This window comes from Monodelphis domestica, chromosome 7 (assembly GCF_027887165.1).
Source record: "Monodelphis domestica isolate mMonDom1 chromosome 7, mMonDom1.pri, whole genome shotgun sequence".
NCBI classification, from domain to species: Eukaryota; Metazoa; Chordata; class Mammalia; order Didelphimorphia; family Didelphidae; genus Monodelphis; species Monodelphis domestica.
In genome coordinates this window covers 183,288,489-183,311,662 of record NC_077233.1, presented here as the reverse complement: position 1 = coordinate 183,311,662, position 23,174 = coordinate 183,288,489, and the positions used below count along the sequence as shown (strand labels likewise).

General features: G+C 37.2%; 1 protein-coding gene across 6 annotated transcripts in view; it reads right to left on the bottom strand.

The window, feature by feature from the left end:
• Positions 1–23,174, bottom strand: part of CLEC16A (C-type lectin domain containing 16A) — a 248,519-nt gene that overhangs the window by 172,681 nt on the left and 52,664 nt on the right. For all 6 annotated transcript variants that reach the window (XM_056806144.1, XM_056806145.1, XM_056806146.1 and 3 more), the window contains exon 10: positions 4,271–4,499. In XM_056806144.1, coding sequence (XP_056662122.1) covers positions 4,271–4,499 — 229 coding nt within the window. The remainder of the gene's footprint in view (positions 1–4,270; positions 4,500–23,174) is intronic.

Below are 23,174 nucleotides of genomic sequence, written 5' to 3'. Positions count from 1 at the left end.
TTCTTTGAGACAGTCTCAAGGTGAGTGAGAAGACTGACTTTCTTTTCCCTTGGCGCTCAGGAGAGGCCCCCTTGGCCAAGGCCTTTAACTCCTGCCTGGCTCAGGCTGAGCTGGAGCAGTTTTAAATTAACTCTTTCCTCCCTCTCTCTCTCTCTCTCCTCCTTAATTCCTGCACTCTATATTAATTAAAATCACCATAATTCCCAGCTGACTTGGGTATTTTATTATTTGGGAATCCCATAGTGACCAATAATTAATTTAGATTTTAAGTCACAACTATAAAATTATCCTTTACAACATTCAGTCTAAATATACATATGTATTTTAAATTAGAACAGAAAGAAGGTGACTCGAATGACCATGGCTAGGGGAAAAATTTTAACCAAAAAAGAGAAAATCATAAAGGATAAAACAGACAAGCTTAATTACATAAAGTTTCTACAAAACAAAATCAAAGCAGCAAGAATAGGAGGATCCTGGATGGAGAAAATGAAAAAAAGATCTTTATAGCAAATTTTTCTGAAAAAGTCCTGGTTGCATGTAGTGGGTATATATGTGTGTAAATGTAATATGTGTAACTAATACAAATAGTTAAGAACAAAATCCTCTCCCAGATGATATTCAAGGGCACTTTTCAAAAGATGAAATGTAAGTTACAAATAATAAGAATGCTCCAAATCACTACTTCATACTGATCAGATTGGCAAAAATGAAAATGGCATATGTTAAGAGGGGCTATGAGAAGATAAGAATACTAATGTGTTAGAGTTGAATATTAGCTCCATTACTCAGAAAAAAACAATCTGAAATTATATTGAGGCATTCAGCTGTATATATTAAAAAAAATAAAATAAAACCCTTACCTTCCATCTTGGAATCAATACTGTGTATTGGTTCCAAGGTAGAACAGTGGTAAGGGTTAGGCAATGGGGGTCAAGTGACTTGCCCAGGGTCACACAGCTGGGAAGTGTCTGAGACCAGATTTGAATCTAGGACCTTCCATCTCTAGGCCTGGCTCTCAATCCACTGACCCACCTAGCTGCCACCTGTATATCTCTTTTAACCCATTGATAATCACTAGTAAACATTTCTGGATAATCCCAAGATTTCAAGCATAAGAAGTGTGGTAAATGGCAGTACAATTAAGAGAAACAGAGAAAGAAGCACAAGTTTAGGGTGAAAGGTAAACCTGGTATCAGACTTATGAAGTATTTGTTTGGCAATTAATATGTTGTCCTAATGACATTTCTTGGGATTGTTGTATTGACTTGGCATATTAAATCCTATGTTATTATTTAGCTTTTTCTTATGTTAACTTCTTATCTTTCCTAGTAAAAGCGTAGACAATAAGGTTTAGACTACTTTGAATCTCTTAGAATGTCTAGTATGGGGCCTTCCACAGAGTAAATAATTAACAACAATCTTTGTGAAAAAATAGATGCCTTTTAACTAATTACTAGTCTTTCTTTTTTATCAGATGCCATTGACCCACAGAGGAAAACAAATTGCAGGCCAAACAAAAATAAAAGAGCAACAACTGAGAACCATAAATGATTAAAATTGGTTGTCAATTGTCAAGATGTCAGTACAGGGACAGCCCTGCCAACATTAACATAATGGGATTCAACAATAGTTTGTATGCACTAAAAATACTCTTTCATATACCTGATGGAATTATGCAATGGGTCAGAGTAACCCTTAAGTACAGGAAAACAGTGGTAACAAGGCTTTGGAGTTAAAGAATATAGGTTCAAATTCTAGCTTATCTAAATTATCTAGTTATTATTACTAATTATCTACTTATCATCTATGTTACTTTGTGCAAGAAACTTAACCAACCACTCTAGGCCTCAGTCTTCTTTCCTGGAAAATGAAAAGAGTTGGGCCAGATGATTTCTAAGGTCCCTTCAAGATTTCAATCTGTGAAGTTTCCCACATCAGCCATAACTGAACTGAAGGCTTCTATTAGAAAGGGTAAAATTCCACCAAATCATGCTACTTTTAATTCTGGGGGAGGCCTTGCATTTTCTTTGTTCTAGCCTATCAGTACAATATCTGGAATAGTCCAGGGTGACTGAAACATCCCCAGCTCTAAGGACATCTGATCAGTATTTCCCAGAAGTAGGAAGAATGTGATACACTTTAGGACTTAACACTAGCATTCTATTCTGACAGGTAAACAAAGAACCTTTAAATCTTTTGCAAAGTTCTGTTTATTCAGCTGGAGTGCAAAATTCTCCTCCAAGTCACATGGATAAAACTAAAATGTTATTTCACCCTAATATAGATATAGGCTAAAGAGAAATATACTCAGATATTTCCCTCATTACTTGAATACGGGAAGCAAAAAGTTTAAGAACATAATCATCTTTCCCAAATCAGGATTTTCTTTGCATAATGGATGCATGATAGTCATGTTTATTGAAGGACAGTTATATGGAAAGATAAGCATATCATATTTAGGAATAACTAACTTGTTAAGAAAAATGTAAGGGCACCAAAAATGCTGACAGGGTCAATGAAAGTTATGTCTGCATGAGATATGAAATGAGTATCAGCTGTATAAGCAAATCCACTATTGGGGAAACTCCTTTGCTCTGCTCAACCTGGCAGAGAATTAATAGCTTTCCAAGAGGTTTATGAAAATACCTACAGCCTATCCATTACCATCCTCCTCCAAACAAGGGCTGATGGATGCAGAGAACATCAGTTCTTCAAAGAAAGGATCTCTTCCAGCTCCAAGCCCTTTCACTAATTCAAGTAACCTGAGTAGAATCACTGTCTTAACAGTAGCCTAAGTTCTTGATTTCAACTTGTGTGTTTTGGGATGGCCTAGGAATGCTGACTAACTTGATTCTTATTCCATAGCAAACCCTATAAGGCTCTATCCATACCACAATTAGTCATGGCCAGTGCAGTATTAGAGATTATCCCTTAAAAGGGATGGAGCAAAGGCATTACATTTTCCCAAAAGAAATGGACATGAGGAAGAGTATACAAAGCATCTTTTTTAAAGGGTAAAGAAGAGTAACACTTTCTTTGACAACATTCTCTACATAAGTTAATTCAATAATTAAATATTTTCCAATCTAAAAAAAGGTACTTAAACTATGGTTTTACTCTGCATGTTCTCTTCTCTTTGTCTGTTTTTTCATTTCTCCCAAAAGTCAACTTCACTGAATTTTGCAAAGATTTACCAAAAAGAAAACCCAAATTATTGTCACCTACTCCACTGAACAAAAATGTCTAATTTTTGCTCTAAAAAGATATTGTTAAAGCTTAAGTGATTTTTCTTAAAAGACTCAATACAATATTACCAATGCAACAATGAAAAATTCTCAAGTATTTATGAAGATGTAATCATTAAATCCATTATACAATGATAACTGCCAAGAAAATTTCAACCCAGAGAGGGAATCTTGGCTGGAGAAGTACATTTTCCTGAAAATAAATGAGGACTAACTCTGGTTTACTATTCTAGACACTGTGGGAAATATACTGTCTATCCTGAAAGAGTACTGAAATAGCTGGCTGAAGAGCATCCCCTAATGGTGCATCAATACAAAAAGATAGTTACAAGAATGTAATATTCCAGCATTATAGAACAGCAGACTCTCTAAGGCTTCTAAAAAAATGTGGTCTTCTGTCTGTCACAAAACCTTTGTTTTGATCTCATCTGCAAAGAAACACCACTACTAACATTATCACCACTCACAAAAAATATACTTGTTGGGAATGTTGTAGAAGGCTTTCTTGATCAGTATGGTTAGGACCAGATCACCCTTTGAGGTTCCTTCCAACTCTAAGGTTCTGCAAAGTCTAAAAGTATATAGACTTAAAACACAACAGAAGAATTTACAACATTTTATAAGTAATACTTTCCACAAACAAGAATACTATTGTCTGAATGAGTTGATTACATAAAGAGACTTAAAAAATAAACCATAATCATCAAAAGGAAAAAGGAATTTAAAATTCTATTATTAAGTAAATGCAATGCTATACCTTAAATATATTTGTTAACTGAAACTCATTATTTTACAAAAAAGATTCGATTTCCTTAATATATCTAAAAAAATTAACTCAATTAAAATGTCAAATTATAAAAAGTAAGGAACATTCTTCATATTTTACATAAAACAGGGTAATGGAAGTATTCAAATTGAATAAAAAGTATATACAACATACTATACACAAGGAATTTGACAGAAACAATATTTCTCAAAAAATACCAGAATCAGCATATTTTTTAATTTATTGATTTACTCACCTTCACTATCCCCACCTGACTTGATGCCTTTTGAAGTACCTTCTATACCTTTGGCCTTATCAGCATCTTCCTGGGTTTCTTCAGGGCCTTTTTCCTCCTCTTCTTCCTCACCAACATTTTTATAGTTGGGTCTCTTTTGCAGTCTTTTCTTTCCCTTCTGCTTGTTTATTTCAAGAGATCTTTCCAGTGATTCAGTTGGTTTAATGAAACACCTAATGCTGGATTTTATCTAGAAGAGTCAAGCATGGAGGATACATTTTAAGATATGCAAAGACGCTCTTTTACTATAATTTGCTATCTAGGAATCTTTATCAACACGAAAAGATTCTTCAAAATAACAAATGCTAACTTGAGATTTTATAAACTTGTCACTTTACCTTGGTGAGTTAAACCAATTCAATAAACTAAAATTTTCAGTTTACCCTCATATGAATTATTTACAACAAAATTTTCATCACTAGGATGTTATTTAAGTCTACTTTCAGGCCTTCTTAACCTATCAAAAATATGAATGTGTATAGGAAATTTTAATTAACTAATTTTAATACAGAGCAAAGCAAAGCATATTTAGGAAGCTAAATTTTCTGTTCAATCCATTCCAACTCTAAAAGACCAATGATCCTAAAATTCAAAAGGAATTATGAACCTTTATTTACCTCATTTTAAATTACATTCTATTGTCCCACTATTTACATAAATACCTAGATGAAAAATAACAGTCATACATTATATTAGTTTTCAACTCTCAAAAGAATACTGATCACAAAAATGAAAGCCTTACAAACACATTTAGGGAGAACAGGAAACATCTGTCAACATCTGATTTGTATTATTGTTTTTATGAAAACATAGATCAATATACCATCTTTCTTTTGAAGACCTCTAACACAGAAAATGAAACAAAGACTTTGTGTTTACTTGCTTAAAAATAAATAGAAGAGACAAGAATAGATCTTCAAAACTGTTTATTTCAACACCTACTCCCAATTTAATACAAGCTAGTTTTAAAACAGATAACATTGAAATAAAAATATTTCCAAAAACATATTAAACACCACATATAAAGCTTCAGCAATAGGATACTGGATGACATGTTACAGATCATGAAACTCATAGGGATCAACTTTAAAGATTCTGTCTGTAAATAAGGTTAGTATAAACTTAATGATAATATACATATTTTAAGTTATTTAAATAGAGATCAATTATAAAAATAAAATATTCATGTATCATGCAAAGGGCAAAGTATGTTAACATGAATGACTTGTATGTAAAAACTGCATAAAAATTATCAAAAATATATGGCCAGAAAAGGAAATGGGTCTATCATATGGCCAGAATAAGAGATAACTAACAGACAGTTCTGCTATACTGGTACCTAAATAACATCTGGAAACCTAAAGGAAAGTACTTACATTTGGGGTGGACCCCCTATGGAAGCTTTGTATGAGGACTTGGTCAAGAATTTCACAGTGTGAGAAATCATGAAGAGGTTTAGATCTACACCACTAGGAAGGTGGGAAGTAGTAAATACATTAAATAATAATAAAAATAGCTAACAGTTTGCAAAATGCTTTATATCCTATTTGGTCCTCATAACAACTCAGTGAAGCAGGTGCTTTTATAGATAAGGGAACTGAGGCTAAGAGATTCATTGACTTTCCTGGGGTATCATAAAGCTGGTAATGGCCGAGTCAGGTGTTCCTGACTCCATTTACAATTCTATTCAAGTCACCACTAGCTGCCTGAGATGAAGAAGATCACAGGTCTGCTACAGCAAAAGTGTCAAACTCGCTGACCACACTGCTGCATCAAACTAAAATGTAATTGGGAAATGGTTAAGAAAATAAATAAAAATACAATACAACATAGATAATGTAATTTGTGGTTTTATGAGCCATTATGTGTTAGCAGGGACAGATTCTATTTTGAGTTTGACTTCACTCACTAAAGTATCTCTAATTGTACTACTTGAAACTCAAACATGGACCTGCTGCTGCTATTCTGTTCCTTCCTATATACCAAATTTTGGCCAAGAAACAATGTTAAAGAGAATTTTAAACCTTTAAAACATAGTTAACACAGAAAATTTGAATCTGCTTTAACTCTTTTAAACCCTTATTTTCCATCTTGGAGTCAATACTGTGTATTGGCTCCAAGGCAGAAGAGAGGTATGGGCTAGGCAATGGGGGTCAAGTGACTTGCCCAGGGTCACACAGCTGGGAAGTGTCTGAGGCCAGATTTGAACCTAGTACTTCCCGTCTCTAGGTCTGACTCTCAATCCACTGAGCCACCCAACTGCCCCCTTGCTTTAACTCTTAACAGAGGTGTATACACACACACATATGTAGGATTTATAATTCTCCAATATGACCTCAATCTTAAAAAAATACAAATAGTACAGTTTCTAAGAAGTCAAATTTTGTTTCAGATTTGATTTAATCTGGGATTGTCAGTATCTTCTGCATACCTCTGCTTCTATCTACTCACCCAGCAACCAATCTAATTCAGGCCTTCACCACCTGACCTATCACAACCATCTCCTAATCATTAGGTTCCACATAGATGCCAAAGATTTACTTAAAGCACATGTCTGACCAAGTTATCTCCCTCTCTTTCCCCCCAAAACACTCTAGTATCTATAGGATTAATAATAAAGGCCTCTATGTAGTATTTAAAGTCCTTCATAATATAACATGTTTTATTATATATACATTATTCCCCCTGCACACTTAGGTCCAGTCAAACAGATTTTCCTGTTGTTCAATCTCCATACATTTCCCATACCTATGCAGTTGCACATCTAGAACATATTCCTAACTGATCTCTGCCTTTCAGAATCGCCAGTTTCTTTAATAATTCAACATAAATATCACCTTCTCTAGGAATCATCATCCCCCCATATCCCCAGCTATTAGTTCCCTCCCCGCAACTAACTGTATTTATTTTGTATGAATGTAAATATATACATTCATTCTCTCCCCTAACAGAACGTGAGCTCCTTGTGGTCAAGGAGTTTTATTTTTGTTTTTGTAGGACCTAACACAATGCCTGGTACTTAGCAGATACTTAATAAATGCATGCTGACTATGAATGATGGCCTATTGGTGACGGTGAACCTATGGCACAGGTGCCAAAGATGGCATGCAGAGCACTCTCTGTGGGCATGCCTCCCTCCCAAGAGTTCATTACTAGAAAGGCAGAGGGATTCAGGAAGAGCTGCTCCCTTCCCCCTCTCTACCATGGCTGATAACATCTTTTCACATCCATAACCCCTCTGCCCAGCAACCCAAAGGGAGCACACCAAGTAAGGTGGACAGTTCACAGTTGGCAGAGCCAGAGGGGAGCAGAGAGCCTGGGCCACTCCCCAACCCCTCTCTACACTTGCTGAAGACATTCCTCACTTCACCTGCCCCTCTACCCAGCAACCCAATGGGAGCCCTTTCTACTGCCCCTGTGTGGGGTAAGAAGAGGGGATGAACAAGGGCACACCCAGCACTCATGCCAGGGATGAGCATGGCACATTGTCCAGGGTGGGGGGTGAGGGGGCAGACATAGCATATAGTCTGGGGGCTAGGGTGGGGGCAAAGTCTGGCAATCTGTCTCTAAAAGGTTTGCCATAACTGTCATACTACAAAAATCTAAATTATAAGGTTAAAGTAAAATAACAATCATGCTCAGTAGGTTAATTAACCCTATTTAAATAAGGTTTGGCTCTAAACTATTAAAAAATTATAAAACCAACTTTAATAGACAAGCTATATTTTTAAACTTTTGTTTTTAAAAAGAAAATATATAACACATTAACAAAATATGTGAATGTGACCCGGATAAGCCACACACAAAGGTGGCTACACTCTTAATCTTGCCATCATAGACAAATGCAAAATGTTCATGTTCAAACATTTCAAAATCCCCTTATTCATCCATAATTTGTTGACTTTTCACCTATCCCTCTGCCTTTCTTTACAAAACCCTATTTTTTCATCTGAACTCTGTGACCTCCAATTCTGTGACCCCTCAATATTCTCCCAGATCTTACCCTTGCACTAATCACTTTCTCTTCTTTTCCCCATTTTGATCCCAAGGTGAATCAATTCAACTATATATATACTGTCTCCTCTCTTGAATCCTTAGCTCCCCTTTATTGCTAGTTAAGCCCTGACAAACATCATTTAACCTCTCTAGGCATCAGTTTCCTTATCTGAAAATGGAAGAGTTGAACTAGATGATCTCTAAGGTCTCTTCTAGCCCTACATTTACAAAATCATGCCCCACCCCACTCATCCCCATCTCCCCTTCCCTCCTGGGTAAACATCTCAAATTCCTTCAGCCAATCCTTCTACAAGATAGTTTTGAGAGATATAGTTCTGCTTTTGTCTAAAATCTCTGACTGATTCAATGACTGAGAAGTCTGGTTAAGATAAACCAGAAGACTGGTTAAGATAAAAGGGCAAAGTCACTTTAAGTGGCATGGGGTAATTGACTGACCAACTCAATGACTCTCACCCTTATACTAAAATGTAGTGTCCAGAAAGGAATACAATATTGCAGAATTGTTTTGAACCAGCCAAAGTGCAGGAGGATTCTGGTAAGCAGACTCCTTTGACTCTAGTACACTGACTCTAGTAATGCAGCCTAAGAATATATTCACTTTTTTAAGCTGTTATTGTAACATTTTTTTGTGACAGAGAAAGTTTATGACTTACTGAAAACTTGGGTCTTTTTTTATATAAAGAGCTATCTAGATTAATCAGAAAAATTGTTCATTTTTGTAAGCCAAGTGCAAGTCCTATTAAATTTCATCTTCTTATATTCAGTCCATCATTCTATTCTGACCTATCATGATGATTTCTATTTGTCTGGAGCTCACTCCATTTGCATTTCTATCCAATAAAATCTTCTTAATTTAAAGTCTAGGTCAGTGAAGTCTTTTTGATGAAATTTCCCTGCTTCTCTCAACAGGAAGTTATCACTCTTTTCTCAGATTTTTTTAAAGCAGTATGTCTGGATATTTCTCCTCACATTCTACCCTTTCTAAATATTTATTTGTGGGAATTTTTTATTGGTCCACTAGTATTAAGGGTAGTCTCAATAACAATAAATGTGTAATAAGAAGAATAGGGTTAAAATTCCAAGACACTCACTTATCAGTGGGTTAATTTTGGGCACTTAACCTCCCAAGGCCTCTTTTTTCTATTCTATAAAATAATGCCTCAGAGACTTAATGTGAGGAAAGAACCCACTATGTCTTAGAGTAAGTCAATAAGTCAGTCAACAAGCATTTATTGAGGAAACAATAATGTACAAACAAGATATATACGCCTGTACTTAATCAAAAAGTACTTTGTAAGTATGTACCGTGTGCCTGGCATTATGCTAAGTGCTGGGTTTACATAGAAAGGCAGAAAACAGTCCTTGTCTTCAAAGAGCTCAGATTCTAATGTTAGAAACATCATAATAAAGAGGTATGCAATATTTATTAAAAGAAGATAGTTGTTTCAGAGGGAATCTGATCTATAAGTCAATTATTCTGGCCTTCTTGAGGTTCTTTGAACAAAACTCTTATCACCACTCTGCCATTTCATTGGCTGTCTGCTATCTCTGGGATGTTATGCTTCCTCTCCTCCATTTTCTAGATTCCTTGGCTTCTTTCAGGATTCAACTCAACCTTAGGCAGGAGGCATTTCCCCATTCCTTGGTGATAATGCTTTACCTCCAAGAATACTTTATTTTACTCTGTATAGATCTTGTATGTACATGATTGTTTGTGAACAACTGGAATGTAGGAACTTTTTTGGGGGTCCTTCTCTGTATCCCCACTTTTTAATACAATGCCCGGCACAAAGTAAATCTTTAATAAATGCTTATTGACTGAGAATAGGAGTACATATCTTATATTTATATGGTTGTTTCCTTGTTGTCTTCCCCATTAGAATGTGAGCTCCTTGAGGGCAGGAATTGGCCCCTTCCTATCTTTCCAGTGATGCAACTATTCCATATCCCTGATATCCCCACCCCAACATACACTGTTATCTAGTGGCCCTGGCATCCTCCACCCCAACATACACTATCTAGTGACCCTGGCATCCTTGACATTCCCCTCTCCCCCTTTTAAACTCATGTCTTCTGTCTTAGAATTAATACTAAGTATTGGTTCCAAGGCAAAATAGTGGTAAGAGCCAGATAATTGGGTTTGAGACTTCCCCAGGATTACATAGCTAGGAAGTATCTGCGACCAGATATGAACCCAGGACCTTCTGTCTCCAGGCTCATGAGTCACCTCTCTGCTGCTTCCTTGACATTTCTTGAATAATACACTTCATCTTCCTACTCAGAGCATCTCAGTGCCTTCCCTCTTAGACTACAATAAAAACAACTTATCCTATGTCTTCTTTGAACATAGTTGTTTGCATGTTGTCTCTCCCATCACACAATGAATTCCTAGAGAGCAAGGAACATTCTTTGCCTGTCTTTGTAGCACAGTATTGAACACATTGATAAGTTGGCACTTATTAGAATAGCACAGTGAAATCACTTAATAACTGAATTCAGGAGTTCAAGGAGTTCTTAATCTCTGACTATATTATCTCCCAATATCTGTTTATATTGTAACTAGGATACTCAGAGAGATCATTCCTTTTGCTTAAAATTTTGTTCCAAGTTAAATGCAAATAAACCTGATGGGTAAAATAAGTCAGTCTTGAGCTAAATACATCTCAATGTGAATAGAGAATATGAGAATGGATGTTGATATTTATATCTTTCATAGCCAATGAATGAAGGCTTTAAAGAAAATTATATTCTTCTAGTGCCAGATATTTCCTCAGAGTAAATTAGACAATTTTGAAGTTCATTATGGCCACAAAGTAAGTTATTGATTAGCATTAACTCACTAAATTTCTTTTGGGATTCTCACAATAACTCTGGAAGGTAGGTGCTATAATTACACTCATTTCACAGATGACAAAACTGAGGTAAACAGAAGTTAAGTGACTTGCTCAGCATCACACGTCCAGTAAGTGTCCAAGGTTAAATTTGAACTCATGTCCTCCTGGTTCTAGATCCAGTGCTCTCTCCACTGTGTCTTCTAGCCTCCCCAAAAACCAAAGCAATCCCTGCTCATATTAAATGAACTAAAAATTTAGAAAACTTTCTAAATAAATAATTTTGCTTGTACCCAATTAACTAGTGCATGTTCTTTAAATCTTTAGATGATTAAGTCTGTATACAACATGAAAAGACATTATGTTCTTGGCAGAAGTATATACATTATTCCTTTATTCAAAATCAAAGATGATCAAGGCAATATACAATGGTATTGGTTTGAGTAGCTTTACAATAAGGTATGAATTTCAGGCACATAATATAATCACTGAAAAGTATGCATATTTTCTTTTCAGAATGAAATTATCAAATAAGTATACATCAGAAGGAATAAACCATAAGATGATGAGTAAGTATGCATATGTTGTATGCCAATCCTTGAGTAATATGAGCCTTGAACTCAAGCCCAAAAGTACATTCAGAATGCAGAGTACCAGCAAAGGGATCTGATAATGCAACTAAAGCTAATGTGAAAAACAAAACCTACAAAATACAGGAATATGAAGAGGTAAAAGGTGCTGCCACTGACATGAAAGTGGTACTCCTATAAGAGAATAATATAGATTAATGAGTATTACAACAGTAAATACTTAAATATAATAAACTTTCATCTATCTGAAAATCCAAATAAGAAAGTTCAAATAATCAGTCACCACATGAAAGAATGTTCCAAATTACTAATGATAATGCAAATTAAAATAGCACTAAGATAACACCTTCTATCTATCTATCAGACTGGCAAAGACGATTTTTAAAAAGTCAGTTATTGGGGCTTTCAAGACTTCCGGTCAAGACGGTGGCTTAGAGGCAATGAAAGTTCAGACCTCTGAAAACAATTCCTTACCGATCACAAACTGAATGCTCCCAGGACACCGAAATTCAAACTGAACAACAGGACAGTATTGTAGTGAAAATTTCACCTTTGAAGATTGTTATAATATTAAAACTATGGCCGCCAAGGAATTTACTTATGAAATTCCTAAAATGAAACACTCAAGTCAGAATGGAATTTATGGTGGTTTAATCACAATGGGAGTAAAAAAAGGGAGAGGGAGAGAAGGAGAGAGGAGAAAAGGGAAAGGGGTTACTCAACGTCTGGCAGGGAGGCAGAGGGAGTTTAGCCCAAAAGGCCAACATAGAGAAGGAATCAGTCCTTGACTCACGTGACCAACCTGAAGGGAAGCTGTCTGCGGCCCTCCACCTTGCTCAAGCTTCTAGCACGAACTGCTGTCTAGCCCTGTCCACAGGAAGTGAGCGAATTCCAGAGGCTGCTTTCTCCGTCACTTCCTATGCCTCAAAAGTGCCAATGGTGGCTCAAGCTTGGCTTAGGACAGCCCAGATAGGCAGTTAGTTATTTCTGATTTGTCATTCACTAGCACATGTCCATGTAGTGTGGGTGTGCACAATTTTGGGTGCTAGACCAAGCAAGATGGAGATTTTAAAATTCACAATAGACCCGGGGAGCCCTCCTCCTGGACCTGGATCAAAAGGTACGGCCCCCCAAAAGCCAGAACCCTAGATCACTCGGATCTAAGGGGTAGGCAGAAGGAAGGTCCCAGGACCCATCCCTCCCAACCCAGAGTGCTGAGCCCGTGGCAGCAGCAGGAACCTCAGGACCGGCAAAAGGGCGTCAGGGCTGGCTATTCTGAAGGACTCACCTTGAAAGCAAGCTAAGCCAGTCTCCAGGGTGCTCAACACAGATGGCAGGGAAACATAGAGAGAAGGGGGAAGCCTGTAGCTCCCTGGCTGGGTCCTTCCATCTGAGTCTCAAGGGAGGTTCCAGCTTTACGGCACCAGCTGAACCCAATCACATCAGAAGCCCTCAGAGCTTCTGAAAGGACAGAAACCTCAGGGCCTGCAAAGGGGTTGCTCCGAAGGGCTTACCTTGAAAGCAACCTGGGCCAGTCTCCAGACATTCAACACAGACTGTAGAGGAAGAGGTTTTTTGGTTCAGGGATCATTCAGCCCACACCAGCTGAACTTAATCCCATCAGGAGCCCTCAGAACCCAGGGAGGCCAGGACTCCTTCCCCCTTAGAGAGCAGGGTCTTTGGAAAGAACAGAAACCTCAGGGCCAGCAAAGGGGTTGCTCCAAAGGGAATTCCTTGAAAGTAACCTGGGCTAGTCTCAGGGCATTCAACACAGACTGTAAAGGAGGAGGTTTTTTGGTTCGGGGATCATTCAGCCAACACCAGCTGAACTTAATCTCATCGGGAGTCCTCAGAGCCCAGGACCCCTCCCCCCTTAGAGAGCAGGGTCTTCTGAAAGAACACTTCTGAAAGAAACCTAGAGGCGGAGTCAAGATGGTGGCCTAGAAGGAGCATAGACTTGGCAGCCTGGTCAGAGCTTTGGAGATCCTCCATATTTGCTCCAGACGTCCAGGAAGTTTAGAACTCAGCCCAACCAAGCTGAAGTTAATCCCATCAAAGGTCTCCAGAAATAAGGGAAGCCCAGGCTCCCCACCCATCCTCACTAACTGCTGGACTTTAAGACAATCAAAAGCCTCCAGAGGACAGGGAAGCTCAAACCCCCAACAACCCTCCCCCAGAGACTACACCAAGAGATCTTCTGTTAAATCTCCAAGAGGGGAGACTGATAGAAGCCCCCCCCCAAAAAAAAAATTAGAGGAACAAGAGCACAGACAAATACGGGGAGTAAAGACGGGGTGAATTTGAGCAAACAACAGAAAAAGAAGAAAGAAACTACAATAGACAGCTTCTACTCAGCAAATGGAACAGAGGGGGAGAGAGATCAGCAAACGATAAACCAGAAATCCCAGTGAATTGGATACAGGCTATGGAAGAACTCAAAACACAACTAAGAGAGGCTGAAGACAATTGGGAAAAGAACTTAAAATTAAGATAAGTCATCTGGAAACAGAGGCACTTGAACTAAAACGAGAAAATAGTGTCTTGAAAGCCAAAATCAATCAGCTGGAAAATGAAGCAAAGGAGATGAAAGATGAGGCAATGGAAAATGAGGCAAAGGAGATGAAAGACGGGGTAAAGAGGATGAACAACGATCTTCAAAGAAAATCAGACCAGAAGGAAAAAGATTACCAAAAAGCCAAGAGATGAAATCCAATCTTTAAGAACCATAATACAATAACTGGAATTAATGACCTCACCAGGCAGCAGGACACTATAAAACAAAACAAAAAGAGTGAAAAAATTGAGGAAAATGTGAAGCATCTCAAGACACGATTTAGAAAATCGTTCAAGAAGAGACAATTTAAGAATAATTGGACTACCAGAAGACCATGACAAAAGAAAAAGCATGGACATAATACTAGAGGAAATTATCCAGGAAAACTGTCCCGATATCCTAGAACAAGAGGGGAAACTGGAGATTGAAAGAATCCACAGATCAACCCCTGTATTTAATCCCAACTGACAACACCAAGAAATGTTATAGCCAAATTCAAAAACAATCAGATGAAAGAACAGATATTACAAGCTGCCAAGAAGAAGCCATTCAGATACCATGGAAACACGGTGAGGTTCACACAGAATCTGGCTGCATCCACACTGAAGGACTGAAAGGCATGGAATACGATATTCCAGAAAGCAAGGGAACAAGGTCAACAACCAAGAATAAAATATTCATCAAAACTGACTATATTCTTACAGGGGAAAGTATGGTCATTCAACACAACAGAAGAGTTCCAAGCATTCATAAATAAAAGACCAGACCTGAACAGAAAATTTGATGTCCAACCACAGAACTCAAGAGAATCATGAAAAGGTAATTAAAAAAGAGAGAAAAAAAACAAACAAAACAACAACAAAACATTTTTAAGAGACTCAGTAAGTTAAAATGATATGTATCCCTATAAGAAAGAGGTCATTGGTAACTCTTAAAAACTGTTGCTATCACCTGAGCAGCTAGAAGAATTACACTCAGAGGGAACAGTGACAAACTGTATGGGATAAAAGGACAAGACATAAATAGGTATATAGATATATGCATGCATAAATACACAGACATGTGTATGTGTGTGTGTATATATATATATATGTATATATATATATATATATATATATGACAAGCTAAAAAAAGAGGTTATGACTAAAAGAAATGGGAAAAGAAACAAATAGGGGTAAATTTATATGTCACAAAGAAGCTCATAGCAAGAGGGGGGAGAACATCGATGCACTGGAAGGGTAAAGAGGTTGGAGATAGGAAATACTCAACTCTTACGTACTTTGAAACTGACCCAAAGAGGGAAGAACAATCCAATCCATTGGGGAAGAGAATAGATTTGCGCCCTATAGGGGAGTAGAAGGGTAAAAAACAGACTGGTGGGGAGGGAAGCAGTACAAGGGAGGGAGAAGGTAGGGGGGGTAATTTTAAAAAGACTACAGGGGAAAATAAGGGAGGGAATAAGAAGGGAGGGGGGTAGAAAGGGAAGTAAAATAAGGGGGGGGAACTAGGGGAACTGAATATAAACAAACATTGGTGTAGAAGGAAATAGTGAAAGAAAAAAAGGCAGGACCAGGAGTAGAAATCAAAATGCTGGGAAATACACAGCTAGTTTCATAACTCTGAATGTGAATGGAATGAACTCACCCATAAAACGCAAGCGAATAGCAGAGTAGATTAGAATCCAAAATGCTACCATATGCTGTCTGCAAGAAACACACATGAGGAAGGTAGATACGCATAGGGTGAAAGTAAGAGGATGGAGCCAAATCTATTGGGCATCAAATGACAAAAAGAAGGCAGGAATAGCAATCTTGATATCCGACAAAGCCAAAGTAAAAATAAATCTAGTTAAAAGAGATTGGGAAGGTAATTACATCCTGATAAAAGGCAGTATAGACAATGAGGAAATATCTATACTCAATATGTATGCACCAAATGGCAGAGCATCAAAATTTCTAAAGGAGAAACTAGAGGAGCTCAAGGATGAAATAGATAGAAAAACTATACTGGTGGGAGATCTGAATCTTCCCCTATCCGAACTAGATAAATCAAATAAAAAAATAAATAACAAAGAGGTGAGAGAAGCAAATGAAATCTTAGAAAAATTAGAGTTAGTAGACATATGGAGAAAAATAAATAGGGACAAAAAGGAATACACCTTCTTTTCAGCAGCACATGGTACATTCACAAAAATTGACCATGTATTAGGGCACAAAATCATTGCAAACAAGTGCAAAAGGGCAGAAATAATAAATGCAACCTTCTCAGACCACAATGCAATAAAAATAATAATTAGTAAGGGCACATGGAGAGATAAATCAAAAATTAATTGGAAATTAAACAATATGATTCTCCAAAACCAGCTAGTTAAAGAACAAATCATAGAAACAATTAATAACTTCATTGAAGTAAATGACAATGGTGAGACTTCCTTTCAAAACCTATGGGATGCAGCCAAAGCAGTACTCAGGGGGAAATTTATAGCCTTGAGTTCATATATAAACAAATTAAGAAGGGCAGAGGTCAATGAATTGGGCATGCAAATTAAAAAACTAGAAAGTGAACAAATTAAAAATCCCCAGATGAAGACTAAACTAGAAATCCTAAAAATCAAGGGAGAAATTAATAAAATTGAAAGTCAAAGAACTATTGATTTAATAAATAAGACTAGAAGCTGGTACTTTGAAAAAACAAATAAAATAGACAAAGTATTAGTCAGTGTAATTTAAAAAAGGAAAGAAAAAAAAACACAAATTCACAGTATCCAAGATGAAATGGGAGACCTCACCTCTAATGAAGAGGAAATCAAGGCAATCATTAAAAATCTACTATGCCCAATTATATGGCAATCTAAGTGATATGGATGAATACTTACAAAAATATAAATTGCCTAGACTAAAAGAAGAAGAAATAAATTACCTAAACAACCCCATATCTGAAAAAGAAATTGAACAAGCCATCAAAGAACTCCCTAAGAAAAAAATCCCCAGGTCCAGACGGATTCACAAATGAATTCTATCAAACATTCAAAGAACAGCTAACCCCAGTACTATACAATCTATTTGACAGAATAAGCCAAGAATGGGTTCTACCAAATTCTTTTTACGACTCAAACATGGTACTGATCCCAAGGCCAGGCAGGTTAAAGACAGAGAAAGAAAACTATAGGCCAATCTCCCTAATGAATATAGATGCAAAAATCTTAAATAGGATACTAGCAAAAAGACTCCAGCAAATCATCACAATGGTTATCCACTACAATCAGGTAGAATGCATACCAGGAATGCAAGAATGGTTCAATATTAGGAAAACCATCCAAATAATTGACCATATAAACAAGCAAACTGACAAAAATCACATGATTATCTAAATAGATGCAGAAAAAGCCTTTGACAAAATACAACACCCATTCCTATTGAAAACGCTAGAAAATATAGGAATAGAAGGGCCTTTCCTAAAAATAATAAACAGTATATACCTAAAACCATCAGCAAACATCATCTGCAATGGGGAAAAACTCAAAGCCTTCCCAATAAGATCAGGAGTCAAACAAGGATGCCCATTATCACCTTTATTATTTAATATTGTACTAGAAACACTAGCAGTAGCAATTAGAGAAGAAAAAGAAATTGAAGGAATTAAAATTGGCAATGAGGAGACCAAGCTATCACTCTTTGCAGATGATATGATGGTATACTTAAAGAATCCTAGGGAATCAACCAAAAAACTAATCGAAATAATCAACAACTTTAGCAAAGTCACAGGATACAAAATAAAACCATATAAGTCATCAGTATTTCTATGTATTTTCAACACATCTCAGCAGCAAGAATTAGAAAGAGAAATTCCATTTAAAGTCACCCGAGACAATATAAAATACTTAGGAATCTATCTGCCGAGACAAACACAGGAACTATATGAACACAACTACAAAACACTCTCCACACAATTAAAACTAGATCTAAACAATTGGAAAAACATTGATTGCTCATGGGTGGGACGAGCTAACATAATAAAAATGACCATCCTGCACAAACTTATCTATCTATTTAGTGCCATACCCATTGAACTACCAAAAAACTATTTTACTGAATTAGAGAAAACCATGACAAAGTTCATTTGGAAGAATAAAGGATCAAGGATATCCAGGGAAATCATGAAAAAAAAAATACAAAGGAAGGTGGCCTTGCAGTCCCAGATCTCAAACTATATTACAAAGCAGTGGTCATCAAAACAATTTGGTACTGGCTAAGAGACAGAAAGGAGGATCAGTGGAATAGACTTGGGGTGAATGACCTCATCAAGACAGTCTATGACAAACCCAAAGACCCCAGCTTTTGGGACAAAATCAAACTGTTGGGAAAATTGGAAGACAGTGTGGGAGAGATTAGTTTTGGAACAACACCTCACACCCTACACCAAGATTAACTCAGAATGGGTGAATGACTTGAATATAAAGAAGGAAACTATAAGTAAATTAGGTGAACACAGAAGAGTATACATGTCAGACCTTTGGGAAGGGAAAGATTTTAAAACCAAGCAAGACATAGAAAGAGTCACAAAATGCAAAATAAATAATTTGGAATACATCAAATTAAAAAGGTTTTGTACAAGCAAAGCCAATGTAACTAAAATTAGAAGGGAAGCAACAAATTGGGAAACAATCTTCATAACAAAAACCTCTGACAAAGGTCTAATTACTCAAATTTACAAAGAGCTAAATCAATTGTACAAAAAATCAAGCCATTCTCCAATTGATAAATGGGCAAGGGACATGAATAGGCAGTTTTCAGACAAAGAAATCAAAACTATTAATAAGCACATGAAAAGGTGTTCTAAATCTCTTATAATCAGAGAGATGCAAATCAAAACAACTCTGAGGTATCACCTCACACCTAGCAGATTGGCTAACATGACAACTATGGAAAATAATGAATGCTGGAGGGGATGTGGCAAAGTAGGGACATTAATGCATTGCTGGTGGAGTTGTGAATTGATCCAACCATTCTGGAGGGCAATTTGGAATGATGCCCAAAGGGCGCTAAAAGACTGTCTGCCCTTTGATCCAGGCATAGCACTGCTGGGTTTGTACCCCAAAGAGATAATAAGGAAAAAGACTTATATAAGAATATTCATAGCTCCACTCTTTGTGGTGGCCAAAAATTGTAAAATGAGGGGATGCCCTTCAATTTGGGAATGGCTGAACAAATTGTGGTATATGTTGGTGATGGAATACTATTGTGCTAAAAGGAATAATAAAGTGGAGGAATTCCATGGAGACTGGAACGACCTCCAGGAAGTGATGCAGAGAGAGAGGAGCAGAACCAGGAGAACATTGTACACAGAAACTGACACACTGTGGTACACGAGAATGTAATGGACTTCTCCATTAATGGCTCTACAATGTCCCTGAACAATCTGCAGGGATCTACGAGAAAAAAAAAACTATCCTCAAGCAGAGGACAAACTGAGGGAGTAAAAACACCGAGGAAAAGCAACTGTTTGACCCCAGAGGTTGAGGGGACATGATCGAGGAGAGAAGCTAAATGAGCGCCCTAATGCAAATACCAACAACAAGGAAATGGGTTCAGAGCAAGGACACATGTGATACCCAGACGAATCGCGCATTGGCTAGGGGAGGGGGTGGGGTGGGGAGAAGAAAATGATCTGTTTCCAATGAATAATGTATGAAAATGACCAAATAAAATATTTTAAAAACTAAAAAAAAAAAGTCAGTTATTGGAAAGGATGTGGGAGAACAGGCACATTAATGCATTGCTGGTGGAGTTCTGTATTGTTCCAATCACTCTACGAAATAACTTGGCACTACATCCCAAAATTACAAAACTTTTTCTTTCTCTTTGGCTCCATTATATCAGTACAAGGCAGATATCCTTAAGAAGTATACAGGCAGAGAGAAAGGAGGTAGATATACAAAAACATTTAGAGCAGCACATGTTCATTGTAGCAAACAGTTGGAAATAAAGTGGATATAAATTAATTGGGAGAGGGCTGAAAGTATGTGGCATAGGAACACGATTACTTTGCTGCCAAAAAAAAATAAAATATGAAAGGTTCAGTGAAACTTGGAAAAATGTCTGTCAAGTAATACAGAATAAAATGAGCAGAACCAGGAGAACAATATACACGATGACCACAATAATGTGAATGAATTGAAAAAATATTTAATGCTTACTATATATGCAAAACACTGTAGTAAGTACCAAGAATAAAAATAGAAACGAAGACAGTCTGCTCTCAAGAAACTTAACATTCTAATAAGGGAGACCATATACAAGACATTTCAATTTCAAGTTAAATGATAGGGTCTCATGGTTCTTGGGTTGCAACATCAAAGCTGATGATAGTGCCTCTTCTTTAATATAATTTCAACTAATTAAATCTGTTTCTGATGATGAATCATTTGATACTTTTTTTGACTTTAGTGGTCAGAACTTTCCTTCGAGGTCTTTAGTATGGACTACAGAGGAGGCAGGGGATGAAGCATTTGCAAAAGTAGTTGCCAGGTCTCATCTCCAGAGGGGTTATCCTCCCTTGGATGATGGATGATGGGGCTTGGCTGAAAGGAAATTTAGTTGTCTGGGGTGTACAGCTATTTCTAGGGCTCCTGGACTCCTGGTCTTGGGCTGTTTCCATTTGGCTTGAAGGGGAAATGGTGGTCAATGTAGCCTAATCAAACTCGCACTCCTATCTATCCCTCAAGATGCCTTGCTGCTTTAGCTAAGCTGGCTTGCTTGCCCTTTAAGTGGCAGCTGGTAGGGATGACTGGTGCCTCATCCAGAGGCGTTATTTCCAAGATAATAATTTCACGAACTGGGCTAGAAGAAGGGCCTACTGTTAAGCTATTTCAAGACAATGTCACTGTTTGTATTTTGATTCAGCATATATTGCTTTTTACCAACAACGAACAAGTAAAAAACTCTGAAAACCTGTGGAACTTTGATCTCAACTTGAGAAAACTGATGAGCCTTCCTCCTCTCTCTTTTGAAGAGAGGCGCTAGACTACACATGCTACACAAAATGTATTTTTCAGAAATGCCAAATATATTGAATTGCTTTACTTAATGATGCTTATTTATTAAAAGGAAAGACTTCTATTTGTTGAGAGGAAGATAAAAAATGTGTGAGTACTGACAGGTATGTTGGCAAACCTATGGCACGTGTGCTGGAGCATGCCTGAGGGGACTGCTCCTTTGCCCCTCTCCACGCGCATCTGAGGACATTTCTCACATCACTCACAGCCCCTCTGCCCAGTAGCCCAATGGGAGCTCTTCCTCCTCTGTCTAGGCTAAGGCAGGGAGGCTCACATGCTGTGTGAAGGTTGCAGTTTGGGCTCTAAAAGGTTCACCATCACAATGATAAGAGATACTAGAAGAAAAAATGTATCAATAAATTATCAAAAGTCAATAAGAGGACAAATAGGACAACTTTGTTACTACCTTATTAATTTCAATATATACTTTTACAAGCAAGTAACAGATCTTCACTATTCCACATGCAATCTTTTTGTCCTTTCTTTCATGGAAAATTTTACATTAAGTGCTGAGGGCTGTCATACCTACGCTGTCTGACATGGTCGCAGTTGGAAACTGAGGACTGTAAGGCAGTCCCCAGGAAAGATGAGATAGCCACTGAATTTCCTCTTATGTGACTTTTCCCACCAAATTCCCTTACTATTGGAATTGTTAAAATAATATGAGAGCAAATTACTTGCAGGCCCACTTTAATCCCCCAAGAATACCACCCCAAAGATCCTCTCCAAAGATCTTAGTCACAGAATTAAAACTTAAAGAATTTCATGTACCCACTATCACCCTCCCCCCTTCTCTCTCTCTCTTAGACTTAAGCCTCTAACAGGATCACATCCAGGTTCTCCACCCCCACTACAAACAAGAGTCAACAGGCATGTTAATCACCCCCTAAGCATAGCCTGGTACCTCACACTCCACTGACTCCTTTTGTTTTTTGAAGCACAGCAACATTTCTAAATAACACAGAAAAATGAAACTTGGATATTAAAAAAAATACCTGAATCTGGGTTGTATTGAATTTGCCCTTTAACCCTGCACCTAGCAGCAAATATTTTTGTTACTCATCTCCTAAGTAATTCTGATTGATTATTAAAGTTGATTAAAAGTAACAATGATTCTCCTAGCTGGTCATCCCACAGGTCAGTGGGAACTGACCCCCTGGTTACCTTGCCTGTGTCATTTATCTCTAGCAAGTTTTATTTTTGTTGTACCGATATAGTATGCAAGATGATCATAGAATGTTAATTAAACAATTTGTTAAAAGTTAATGTGTGACACATCCAATTACCTGTAAAAAATCATGGATGTTGAAAAATGACTGTGTGCCAGAGAAATATGTAACCACTGAGGTATAAATAAAGATGAACCCTGTGCCTTGCAGAGCAGCTTCTTGCCACACCTGAGCAACAGGTCTGAAACATCCAAGCTGTATCCCACTCCTCATTTTTTGCCTAAGTCATCACACCTACACATCCTTCAGCTTCGAGAGACTGTTGGCCAGCTCTTGAAAATTAAGATCAGGACAAAAGGGAGTTTGAAAAAAAGAATGTTAAAAAAAGAAAGCTAACTTAATTGGATAGGATGTGTACACTTACTTGGTATGTTTTGTGACACATGAAAAGGTGTTATCATAGTTTATTTTTTAAAAGCAACTTCCAGATGATGTCATTAGGTTAAACAATAGAAATACACATCAATTTATGTGATTTCATTGGTGCAGAGTAGTGATGTCAAATTCAAATAGATAAAGGGACCACTAAACCATACAAAAGGATCCACTTGGCCACATAATGACTTAGAAATAAACACATATTAATGTTA